Source organism: Anolis carolinensis, chromosome 2 (genome assembly GCF_035594765.1).
Source record: "Anolis carolinensis isolate JA03-04 chromosome 2, rAnoCar3.1.pri, whole genome shotgun sequence".
Taxonomy (NCBI): Eukaryota; Metazoa; Chordata; class Lepidosauria; order Squamata; family Dactyloidae; genus Anolis; species Anolis carolinensis.
The window spans coordinates 276,525,942-276,538,797 of record NC_085842.1 but is presented as its reverse complement, the minus strand read 5'-3'; the positions used below and the strand labels follow the sequence as shown (position 1 = coordinate 276,538,797).

Genomic DNA, 12,856 nt, shown 5'->3' with positions numbered 1-12,856 from the left:
GCTTACTACAAAAAATTAATATGTGGTGGGATGTAGGATGTTTCTGTTGGCATAATATAAGAATTACAAATCTGTTAATTTATTCTAATTATTAGCCTGATTAATTCAATTTTGACAATACCTGACATCTCAGCCTTGGCCTATATTATTTTGCTGAGCTTTGTCATTTGTGCTGTGCTAGACAAGACAAGACATGCTTTAACCGAAATATTATGTACCCAGGGCCACCTCTTCTGCTATTATGGCTACAGTGCCAGACTCCAAGAAAACCTTCATAAAGAACAAACAACCTCTAATTTCATTCTGTACTGGTCCCATGGACCTTAGAGAAGAATGATCATATATGTACTAGATATTGCTCAGGAGTACTTTGTCGTTTCAGTACTATGCTTCAGTTCTGCTCCATGTGCTCTGTGGTGAGGACTTTGCACAATCTGCACTTCCTAAATAGTGTAGTGGCAGAATGCAGTTCCAGGTGCCAGAGGGCTATGCATTGCTTCCAGTAAATATAGAAATAAGAAAATATTTGAGGGAAATACACATTTTGAGCAGGTTCAAAATATGACATAATCAAACTTTACTCAGTGGAGTAGAGAAACGTGTAAAAGGAAAGTATGCAGCTTTTAAAAATACACAAGTGTACGCACATTTGAAAAAATGCACTCCTATAAAAGAGACAGAAAATAAAATAAAATAAATCCATATACTCTAACTGTCTCGATTTGGCAGACACAGTCTTGATGCCACTGTTAAAATACCCTACTAAAGGAAGCCAATTTTTTAACCCCCTCCTTCCTCTCAATTTCCCAGTACCACCTCCCATAGGCTCCCAGTGGGGCACCTATCTCTCAAGAACAGCTTTCAATGGGGCCAGTGGGGTGCGTGAGGGAAGAGGAACAGACAACCATCTGCTTCCCTTAGCAGAAGCCCTCTACTATGTCAGACTCCTGTAGAGAAGAAGGCCTTTGAAATCACATAGTGTAGTTTATATCCAACCCATTACATTCCTAATTATTCCTTGTATTCTTATTAGTTTGTCCTGGGATTTTAAAAAAGCCCCCTTTGGGGGTAGTGGCAAATGATATTAAACTATTGCCATTTTCAGCACCTGGCACTTGTATAGCAATTATAGGACTATTTCTTGTGCTAGCATCAACACATATAATCAGTCAAAATTTGAAAAAGCAAGTGGGGAGTTAATGTTTTTTTCAAAATTTGAATCATATGATAGAATCAGAGAGCTTGGAAAATTTATGTTTTGGAATGCAGCCTGCTAAGGTGTTCGGGGAATTCTCGAAACTGGAGTGCAAAGCTTCCTTGAGTGACAAAAGATCTAAGAGTGTGCTGTGGAATGAGAAAGCACTAGAGATTTATACCTTTGCTTGCTTTATTTATTTATTTAGGTTTGCTCTGTATTCATTTTTTATTTATTTTAATGGTTTTATTCCCTAAATGTGAGCAGGTTTCTATTGGCAGCAACCAGAGTTTGAAAACAGGTATCCATTAAGGCTACACCCAGTTCCCAGAAACAGCCTCTCCAGAGACCACTCCAAATGCATTCCTGCCCCTTTCAATTTGTTGTTGAGTTACTTTGTCCAGGTATCTTGGATACTGCCTTATAAAAAATGAAGAAACACTCCCAGTTTATTAAAGAAGAATTCAGGCTCAAACAGATGATATTTTCTAGAAAATAGAGTAATCGACTCATTCCTAGTAATCAAGCTGGTGAAATTCACAGGATAATGTCAAGAAGAAAATTAATTGAGCAAGCGATTGACACATTTGTGAACAGCAGATGGTGCTCTGGGTTACAGAAACTTGATATTTGCCTGGAAATGACTAATCTTTCCATAGTTAGAGAGCAAACAAAAGTTCATCTTGGCTGTGAGGTATTGTTTGCTAAATAGCTAGTGCAGCTCTTCCTGACGTGGCCTGGTAAAAAGATGAGACAAGCTGCAATGCCTATATACAAGTGTTTGCTTTTTGGCAAGATGCACCAAACTGTGGTCATAAAAGAAAAAGCAGGGGGAAAGCTACTTTAAGCCACCTGCTCTTAGAATCTAGTTTGTTTAGAATCAAATAAGAAGAGATTAGATGGATGCAAACAGGCCCGGCCCAACACGGGAATCGTAATGTAAATTAATATCTGATATACAGGATGTATTTTTATTCACTGGATCAAATTTGGCACAAATACCCGATACGCCCAAATTTCAATATGGTAGGGTTGGGGGGGAATGATTTTGTCATTTGGGAGTTGTAGTTGCTGGGATGTATAGTTCACCTACAATCAAAGAGCATTCTGAACTCAACTAATGATATAATTGAACCAAATTTGGCACACAGAACTCCCACGATCAACAGAAAATACTAGAAGGGTTTGGTGGGCATTGACCTTGGTTTTGGAGTTGTAGTTCACTTATATCCAGAGAGTACTGTGGACTCTTAACAATGATGGATCTGGACCAAAATTAGTACGAATACTCAATATATCCAGATTTGAACATTAGTGGAGTTTGGGGATAATAGACCTTGACATTTGAGAATTGTAGTTGCTGGAATTTATAGTTCACCTACAAAGGGGTTCTTAGGACCATCAGGTGCGGCTGGTGGGAACGAGGGACAGGGCCTTTTCGGTGGTGGCTCCGCGGCTGTGGAATGCCTTCCGCAGTAATGTTCAACAAGCTCAGACTCTCCTAGGTTTCAGGAAAGCCATGAAGACATGGCTATGTACTCAAGCGTTTGAGGAGTAACATCTGAGGTCGATATGAAGTGAATCAAGGCGTACGCGAAGGTGTTAGTGGACGAACTTAACTATATATGCATTTTAAATTTATAATTCATGGTTTAATAGAGTTTTAATTAATGTGGTACTGTTTTATTGTTTATGGATTCTGTTACTGTTTTATTGAATGTATAATTGCCGACTGTTGTAAGTTGCCCTGAGTCCCTCCGGGTGAGAAGGGCAGGATAAAAGTGATGTAAATAAATAAATAAATGTTTTCTAATGGTCTTTGGTGACCCCTTTGATACCCCTTTCGTGACCCCCCCCCCAGGAGTCTCGACCCCCAAGTTGAGAAACGCTGTTGTAGCTGAAGTCCAAAACACCTGAAGGGCCACAAGTTTGACACAATTGTCTAGCTCTTCTTTCTCCCTAACAAACACTTACTCCAAGATCCTCAACTATGATTAAGCCTTAACCATGATAAAACATATAGCTGCATTGTCTTTAACCATTGTGTACCTTAACTAGATTTAAATCCCGAAGTGGATGGGAATTTTGAGTAAGGTTGTTGTAGCCATAGCCATTTAAGAAGTGTTAAGACTATTGGTGAATGTTTCAGGAGTTTTCAGACATAAGAAAACTGGAGATAGAGAAGGAGTGTGCAGTTTTAATTATGATCAATGAGTGTAAATGGTGTGTTCGTACTTGAACCAAGATCCAGTGAGAACATTTTGCTAGAAGACAAAAAAGGCAATAGGCTAATATTTCCACCTTTTATCTTACATCTCTCATATATCTTTGTCATACTTTTTGACTTGGCTCTTGAAATACAGATTATGGAACGTTCCCTTCTTTCTGAGAAAGACTATCTTCCGCCTTCCACATTATAGACTTCTTAGATCTTCAAATGAAGGGGCACTACCCTGGCTCACTACATTAATGGGAATGACATATGGTAATGTCTTTATTACTAGTTGAGCTTTTATTGCTCTATTCCACAAAGTAAAACTCTGGGATCATTAATAAGCCTGCAAATCTTCAGTTCTAAGTGCACTTCCTTATCATGCTGCCCAGGCCTGCATTACTGCATGTTTAACATTCAGAATGTTCTGCTGATAACTGGCATTGTTACATAAAACATTTCAGGGTAAAATGAGAGCAAATCCATTTGTTGCTGGCTACCAATATCACACTAGTAACTCATCTGCAACCTGAAGGGAAAATAAAAGGGCAATGTAGCAGAGACTCCCCTGGATCTTTTTTCCTTTTACAGCTACCATGGACAATGTGAAGCCTTATGTGCATCAGAGAAAGTAAAATAGAATAGAAGAAGTTGACTGCACAATGGCTCATGCTAAAATAAATCCACTGGTTTTAAAGATGGCTCAAACAGAGCTGAGGAGATGGGACAGTGCTAGCGGTTGGGACACTATAGTTAGGTATAGACTTTTGGAAGATTGGGTCCCTGAAAACTGGGCAGTGAAAAAACAAATATTATAAATTAAGTGTTGTCTCAACATACTAGATAATGGCAACAATGCCTATTGCTAAAGTTAGAGAAGGGTCCTGGAAGTTGTCCAGGTTCATTGCTGCTCTTTGTCATAGTTTGCAAAGATACTATATGTGTGTTAACTGGGAAATCAAATGCATGACGCCAATTGGCTGAGCTAGCAAGGGCCTGGAAATTAGTTTTGCAACTGTTGCTGCCCTGCTGCAGGAGAACCGGTTTGAACAAGTTTCTGAGTACTGGCTGGAAAGAGGATGGTTCTGTATTCAGAAAGGCCTGACTATTTCTGATGTCTTGTTTGCTGCTGATCTTCACTGAAGACTGCTTATGACTACTGATTTCTGTAAGCAATCATTGTAAATACCATTGTTCTGTTGATCTCTTGGATTCAGTAAAAGTTCCTGTGTTATTTGTTCTGCAAAGCTGAGTGGTGCATCATTCTGCAGGGTGACTCTGGGCTCACGGGCACACGTAAGAGCATCTATCTATCATCCACAAACCCCAACACTCTTGGCTACTCTAGACAGACAGGAAGGGCACTCTTCTTTGTTTTATGTGACTCCACATGAAAAAAAAATGGAATTAAGATGTTTGAAGTCAATTGTACCAACATTTTGACTCAGGATGCTGTGTTGATATTGTTGCACTGGAAACTGTCACCATTGTCAGATGCTACAACGTGGCATATTACAAGAAAGCCATTGAGGTGTAGTGGTTTGAGTGTTGAGATATGACTTTGGAGACCAGGGTTCAAATCCCTGCTTAGTCATGGAAACTCACTGATGGACTTTAAACAATGTACACTCCCTCAACCTGAGATGAATACAATGGCAACCTCTTCGCTCAAAAAAATGTTGCAAAGAACATCCAATTTTTATTATGTCAGAAGCAACTTGAGAACATGCTGCAAGTCACTTCTGGTGTGAGAGAATTAGCCGTCTACACAGACGTTGCCCAGGGGATGCCTGGATGTGTTAGCTGGGAGGCTTCTCTCAGGTCCCCGCAACCTAGAGCTGACAGATGGGAACTCACCCTGTCTCGCGGATTCAAACTGGCTACCTTCAGGTCAGCAACCCAACCTTCAGGTCAGCAGTTCAGTCAGCACAAGGATTTACTCCATTGCACCATCACGGCAAATGAAGAAGAACATCTCATGACGTGTTGCCTTAGGGTCGCCTTAAGTCAGAAACCACTTGAAGGCACACAACAACAACAATATAACAATATTTTCCCCTCTCTGTTTAGCTAACTCTGTCATGATTGTGTGCAGTCACATTTATACCATTGTATATCTTAATTTCCAGCTATTTCATTTTAAGCAATCTCTCTCTATGTTGTGCTTCTTTACAAATGTTAAGACCACACACTCTGGGCTCTGCTAACACATTATGCTGTATTATGTATTTGCTATGATAAAACAAATATAACTTTTCACATCACATCGCATCACATACACGTGGCTGTTGTCATTACAACATGCCATTAAAATACTTCATTGGACAAAGGTCATTTTGCTTAAATAAAAAAAGTTTTGTTATAATTTATTATTTTTAAAGTTTGTCATCATTTATTCTTCTTTAAATTGCATCTGATAAAAGCTTTAATATCTTATAAATACCTGTAAAGAAAATATAATGTTCAGTTTCTTTGAGATAAAACATTTTGTATCTTTCATTTTCACAAAACATATACTGGCACCAGAAAAGGACTAACAAAAATAATTTAAAGTCTATATACAATGCACTCTAGGTTGGAAACATTCAAGCAATACAAGTTGTATCAGATTAATTTAATTATAGATTTTGTGGGTCCAGTAAATTGCATTATAGGCAACAATCTTAAGATCTTAAAGAAAAACCAAATAAGCAAAACCACATATTATAAATAGTTGGCCTAAATATATTAATCAGGTACTGGCCATTGCTGCAGCAGTTATTAAGGTGTGGAATGATAATAAGCAATGGATAATTATTTGTTCTACTATTTTCTCAAGAAAGAATTCTATATAATTATGTGAGATATTTGTGAGGGTTAGAAGCTTTATGTTTTCCATACTGTAGTTCCCAGGTTTTCAGACATTGCTATTTGCTTTTCTTTTTTTTCCATCACTTCTTTCATTGATTTAGGCAATTTTATCACTGAAATGCCTAGTTCTTTAAAGTTTAAGGCCTAAATGGTGTTGGAAGTGGAGAACATTCACGTAAAATCACTGTCAAAACCTACCACTATTTTGTAGTGTTAATAGTAGGTCAAAAGGAAAACAGATTATTACAACTAAGGCAATGGTTCTCAACCTGTGGTCACCAGTTGTTTTGGCCTTTAACTCCCAGAAATCTTAACAGTTGTTGATCTGGCTGGGATTTCTGGGAGTTGTAGGCCAAAACACCTGGGTACCCACAAGTTGAGAACCACTGATCTAAGGGATATCATATTTGGATTTGGAATATACAGTTGGCCCTTGGTTTCCCCTGAGGTTTGGTTCTAGGATTACCCATGGATACCAAAATCACATGGAGTGTACAATGGAGTATTAAAATTATGTAAGTGTCACTTATATGAAATAGCAAAACCAAGGAATGTTTTTTGTAATATTTATTTTTTGAGGGGTGGTCGGGCATATTTTCAAGCTGTGGATGGTTAAATCCATGGATGCAAAGGACCAACTGTGTAGTAATCATGCATTCTCTTTAACATAAAGTTTTTTGTCATTACTAGAGGAAATTGAGGTGGCTAGAATACAATGAAATTCAGTGCTAGAACTGTATTACAATAAGGGCATTTTTCCCGAACAAGGGAATATGAAAACAGAAAGTAAAACAGGAAAAAGCCCAGAGAAACAACCATTAGCATGGAAAAGGGGGGAATTTGCTCTTGCTGATTTGGGGAACAGCAAATGTATATGTGCTTTCAATAATGGCCATGATAGTCATTGTGCATTAGCAACTATACCATGGTTATTGGTATACCCACATTTTTCAAGGTTAGTTGGAACCCATGGCATGCACCTGTTTGTCTTCCTGGAAGCACATGCATAGTGCACGCAATAGGAAATTTCTGAGACTGAGGAAGAAATATTAAATATCCCAGTTGGGTTCAGAAATGGCAAAGGCACTGGGAATCACATTGTAAGAATAGGACTCAACAAAATAAAAAATACAGAAGAAAACCAACCTGCACTTTACAGATTACAGCAAACCCTTGACTGTGTAGATCATTAAAAACTATGGACCGTTCTTAAAGAAATGGAGTGTCCTGATGTGTAACATGTGCTGAGGGTAACAGGCTAATTTTAGAAGAGAACATGGAAAAATGAAATGGTTTCCAATTGGCAAGTGGGTCAGACAAGGCTGGATTTTGTCATCCTATCTGTTTAATTTGTAAGCCGAACATATACGTAAAATGATTAGATTCAAAGAGAGGAGGCATGAAAATTGGAAGAAAGAATATCAACAATTTAAGAAATGGAAATGACTTGGAAGACACACAACAACAACAACAACAACAACAACAACAACAACAAAGCACAAACAGGCAGTCCCCAAATTATGAACAAGGTATGTTCTGTAGGTTTGTTCTTAAGTTGAATTTTATATGTAATTCGGAACAGGTATATTATTTAAATGTAACTCCTGCCAGAAATATATCTTTATATAGCTTTGGATAGCATTAGGAAGGGTTAACACCCCTTTGGGTATTGTGGAAACAAGGATTAGTGACAGAGCTTCAGTGGAGACACCTTTCCCCCATGATAATAACTCTTTTCAGGAATGAATCTCCCTTCCTAGGAGTAGATTTCTCTAATTTCCTGTTGTCTCACCCCCTTTGAATGATTTGCAAGTCAGATGTTTGTAACTCGGGGACTGCCTGTACTGTATTTCCCTGGTAACTTTACTCACCTTGGAGTAAGTCCCATTGAAATCAGTGGGACTTACTCTGAGAAGTCACACATAGATTGCACTAGAAAAACATAACAGTATTGTGTGGAAAGCAGATAATTCAGTATTTCTTTTGCAAATTGATGTAAAAGAATATGATTGCTAGCTTTGGTGTCCTTTGATCTGAAATAATATCTCCTGAACTCAATGGAAAGAGTATCCCCTGATGTGGGCTTAGATATTCTTAGATATTCTTCCTATGCTGATATGTTGCTAAAGTATGGATTTCCCTTTCAAGTTTCCAAAAGCGAAGCAAAAACCTTATGAAGGTCAGGCACTGTTGCTTGGCAAAAACAGACAAGGAGGTCCCTGAAAGCATTATATTTTGGGATGGGTCTCACCTGTAACCATGGCTAATATATTTTGTTAGTTTATTGAAAAAATATTCCTGCCCTGAATCTCCAGTGTTTTCTGAAGATCAAGGTTTTATTTTATTCTTGAAAAAGGATGCCTATTCTGAAAGGATTGCTGAATGCTTTGAATAAACCAGTGATTATCTCACATCTAAGAAGCTGAATTTCTTCCTGCTTTTTCCATTCTTTAGGTCATTCATAAATACAATGCAATGAAAGCTGTGTTCATGCAAATTGCCAGAATAAGCAGGACTTAATCTGAAATGAGGAGTGCTATGGAGATGAAGCGGGTGAATATTTCCAACCTAGTGCTTTTCGCTGTATCTTTTTTTTAATCTTCATCATTCAAAATATCAACCAAGGCTTGCAGTAGTCTGTCATCTCTATGTTTGTATGGTTTGGAATTGTAAAAAAGGTCAACGTAGTCATTATACAGAGACTCCTCTGAGTCTTTCAACTGGGAGGCTCGGTTTAGTTTCTCGAGAGCTTGTTGGAAATGTTCATAGGGAATGTTGGAGTTTCCATTAAGTCTCTTCTTTGAGACTTGATTGCTGGCCATCTGGCTCTGAAATGCATTTTGCAGTAGACGGATCATTGCATCTGAAAAGGGCCTCTCCTTCGTTTTCCCGTCGCTGCTGGGAATTTCTGCCTCCTTGGTTTTTTCATTCAGGTTCTCCTGTGTAGTGTGTTCCTGAAACATACATGAAAGTGCCAAACAGTCAGGCAAACTTTAAAGAAAAATCATCTCCTTTGATGTTCCACATACTAAAGGAAGAACTGTATATGCATGTGAATAACAGTGATACCTCTACAAAGTCTGTCATCTTTTCCACTCCTCTCCTATCATTTTGGACAGTGTTGTATGATGTATAAATTCGGGGTTTCTTCATGTGCTCAGGCCGGGTAGATGTGCCATGCAAAATCAATTTCCAGTTCACAATTCGCCCTTCATTTTGCATTCTTCTGGACTGAGAGACAACAACATCAGGATTAGTCTTCTGTAGGACTATGAGAACCGCATTCAAAATATTGTCTGAGATATCCATTGTATGGAGATTCACAAATGGCCGCAGAATATGACCAATGTTTGGAAAAGTTATTTTTGGACTACAATTCTCAGAATTCCTTATCTGTGGAATTCTATGAGCTGTAATCCATAAAAACCATTTTCCAAGCTTTGTGTAATGAGCCAGTTCCTCTTTCAGACATAATGGCCCCTTCATTAATTTCTAATTATAAATTTTAGTCTCAAGTTCATTCCTTACAAGGGAAAAAAGGAGAATTTTGCCCAGTTACTTTACAAAAGGGCAGAATGGTCATGAATTAAAGCTATTACTCCCTTACAACTGAATTCATTCTCTTATGCTTAGTTCCATTTGGATGCAATGAATGTAATAACTTTGAGCAATATAGTGAAGGAAATTATATCTCTAGAACAAGATCAAAATAAAGCTTATGTCTTGGCAAGAAAAACTGAGCCATCAACCTTTTCTTGCATGGAGGATGGCTTGTCCTGTCTTGCTGCAGCTGCTTCCAGCCAGTCAAATAGCTCCATTGAAACTCTTGGCTGTTGTGGACACCTCTCTTGGTGGGCTACCCATGTGACCAGCAAGAAGAAGGGAATATCTGGATACCAATATGGTGCTGCAGCAAGCTTAACCACATGCATTTGGTTTCCTTTGGACTGGTTTTGGCTTTAGTGGCCAATATAGACTTGCCCTATGTCTCCTCCACTTTATAATTACTTTTATCTATATCACTGCTTCTGACATTTTCCTTACTCACCAAATCAACAATTTTTAAACTCCATGTTCCTGTTGGATCCTCTCCCCAGGTGTGAACTGACATAAAATCCCAGTCTTTAAAACCATTAGGCGACTTGTCCCTTTGCCTTTCAGCCAGTAGGACTGTGTTGGTTCCTGCATTAGAAAAATGGAATGAGTGTCTGTCCCAGTATAGCTTATACATGGAACAAATGTGTTGCTTAGCAGTCAGAAATATATCTATTGTTGCAGATGAAGCAATGGATGACAAACGATGATCAAGGATAAAAGCCCCTTTCTCTGCCTTACCACCCTCACAGGTACATCTGGTGGGAACACTGGGAAGGGCCTTCTCAATGGCTGCTCCAAGGCTTTGGAACTTCCTTCCTATAAAGTTTTAGCACTTTTCTTATTATCGTTCCACAGGCAGGTAAAGACTTGCTTTTTTTGGCAAGCCTTGGAGGATAGATTAGTTAAGAGGGACAGGGACTTGCAGAATATGTTGGATTGTCTATTTATTGGTTTCCTTTTAATTGTCTATGTTTTTAATAGCCACCAGACCTTAACAGGCATATATACAAAGCAGATGGATGGGCCTCTATCAGTAGAGAGAGTTGAGGGACAGACGGGTTTTCCATGAAAGCCAAGATCCTTTATTGACCAGAATATTAAATATGAGTCAAAAACAAAAAAAGCAAAGAAAGAAACAAAACTGATGGTAATGGCCAAAGGGATACAGTTACTATAGGGATAGAGCAATGGATAGATGATCTCTGATACCTGATGGAGAAGTTAGGGTCACATGAAGATCACCTCTACGGGAATATTCAATTGTGGCTTCAAACTGTACATGTTCCAGAGACTTAATGGCATTTTCTTGACCTTCGCAAGCTGTTGTGGGAATTTCAATGGCAACTTCACCACTAGCTTTTAGCAACCTGGCAACATTATGGGAAATTGAATTATTATTTCCCCCAATTATCTCAAAAAGCTCTGCTGCTTTTATTTAACATCTCTGCTATTAACTACAACAGCTGTTGCATGGAGTCATAAAAATGAGTGAGCAGTGAAGATTTTTTTGGCATCTTTTTCATCAATGCCAGGCAGTCTTTCCATGCATGTTGGTACTTTGCATCAAAAAGGGAAAGGGCAATAGTTCATACAGAAACATATTTGGGCCACTTATGGAAGTCTTGGGCCCTTTCACAATACATAGTTTGAATTTTCAGTCAGAGAGTTCTAAGTGTCTTGCCAAACTACCAGCTGCAGGATGTAGCCTTGGCAACTGAAGTGGAATTAAAGTGCTATAATTGTGTAGCATGAACTGGCTCTTTGATAAAGGGTCTCATTAAAAGGCCAGGTGAAGAATCTGTCACCCGGCATGCAGCTCCCTCTCAGCGATGCTTTCCCGATCACACAAGGGAAGCATCGCCACTCTGCAGAGGATCCATGCTTGCTACATTGGTTGGGTGCAGGGCCTCCACCTGAAGTCACACAACAATGTGTGATGGTTAGAGTGGGGCTCCGTCCCCAAGACAAGGTGGAAGCATCATAGGATTTAGGAGTGTGTGATGAGGTCAAAAGAGAAAAAGTACAGTTACCCCTCTACTTTCACTCCTACAAAAATGGAAAAACTACAGGAAACCTCTTTTCTAAGAATTTCTAGGTTCTCCTTTTGACTCTGTAGTCAACTTCTCCAAAATCACACTGGAGGACATAGAGATTGCTAGAGAGAACAATTTAATCACATCCACAAAAGTGGAGAGATGACTGTATTCCTTGTTTCTTTCTTTTGCTGGAGGCAATTTATAGACAAAGCCTGTCTCATTGCAGACAAGATTTTTAATAAATACTCTTCACATCTCAACTGTACAAATAATGTAACCTCTCCTCTCCAGATTGGGAAGAAATGCCAATGGAAGTTTCAGGCCAGTAGTGCTCCCATTATTTGAATAGTTATTTAAATTTGCTTTAAAATTATAAAATAGGATTCATTTGGAAATCATCTACACTAGCATTCAAATTGATGGCTGCCTGGTATGTTTAAGGCATGGAGTTTAGCTGACCCGATTCCTATCCCACTCTTCACAGTTCTGTTGATAGACTTTATTTGGTCAAGATTCAGCTGAAATTGTATTCAATACAATACTTAGGTCCCGATAAATCAATTAGTATCTTGTAGAGTAAGTACATTGTTGTGTTAAGTTTGGCTTTGCTTCAATTTGCCACTGACTTGCAGGAAGTAAGCAGACCTTTGCTTGCTCCCTACACCATTGAGAGGTATGGAAACCTCACTTAGCAGTGCACAATTTTAGTGCCTACCATGGGTTGGAATACCATCAATGGTACAGTTTTACCCATATAATTTTCCATGTGTGTATAATTTTCCCTCCAGTGAGAACATGCACAATCACATACATAGAAAATTCTGTGAAAAGCATGGTGATCCCCAAGGCTCAGAGGAAGCATGAATTCCTGTGTACCCTTGTAGGATACAGCATTGCATGCTCTGATTGGTAGCAGGACTCCATGGTTCTGGACATTACCTGCTACCTATCAATGGACTGAATTTG

The 12,856-nt window shown here is 38.8% G+C and overlaps 1 protein-coding gene across 1 annotated transcript in view; it reads right to left on the bottom strand.

The window, feature by feature from the left end:
- Nucleotides 1-5,606: 5,606 nt before the first annotated feature.
- The window catches only part of pcsk1 (proprotein convertase subtilisin/kexin type 1), a 44,297-nt gene continuing 37,047 nt past the window's right edge, over nt 5,607-12,856 (bottom strand). The window contains exons 11-14 of the mRNA XM_003216385.3: nt 11,064-11,221; nt 10,306-10,439; nt 9,327-9,488; nt 5,607-9,211 (exon numbers count right to left, since the gene is read on the bottom strand). Of these exons, the coding sequence (XP_003216433.3) occupies nt 8,852-9,211; nt 9,327-9,488; nt 10,306-10,439; nt 11,064-11,221 (814 nt within the window). The 3' untranslated portion in view covers nt 5,607-8,851. The remainder of the gene's footprint in view (nt 9,212-9,326; nt 9,489-10,305; nt 10,440-11,063; nt 11,222-12,856) is intronic.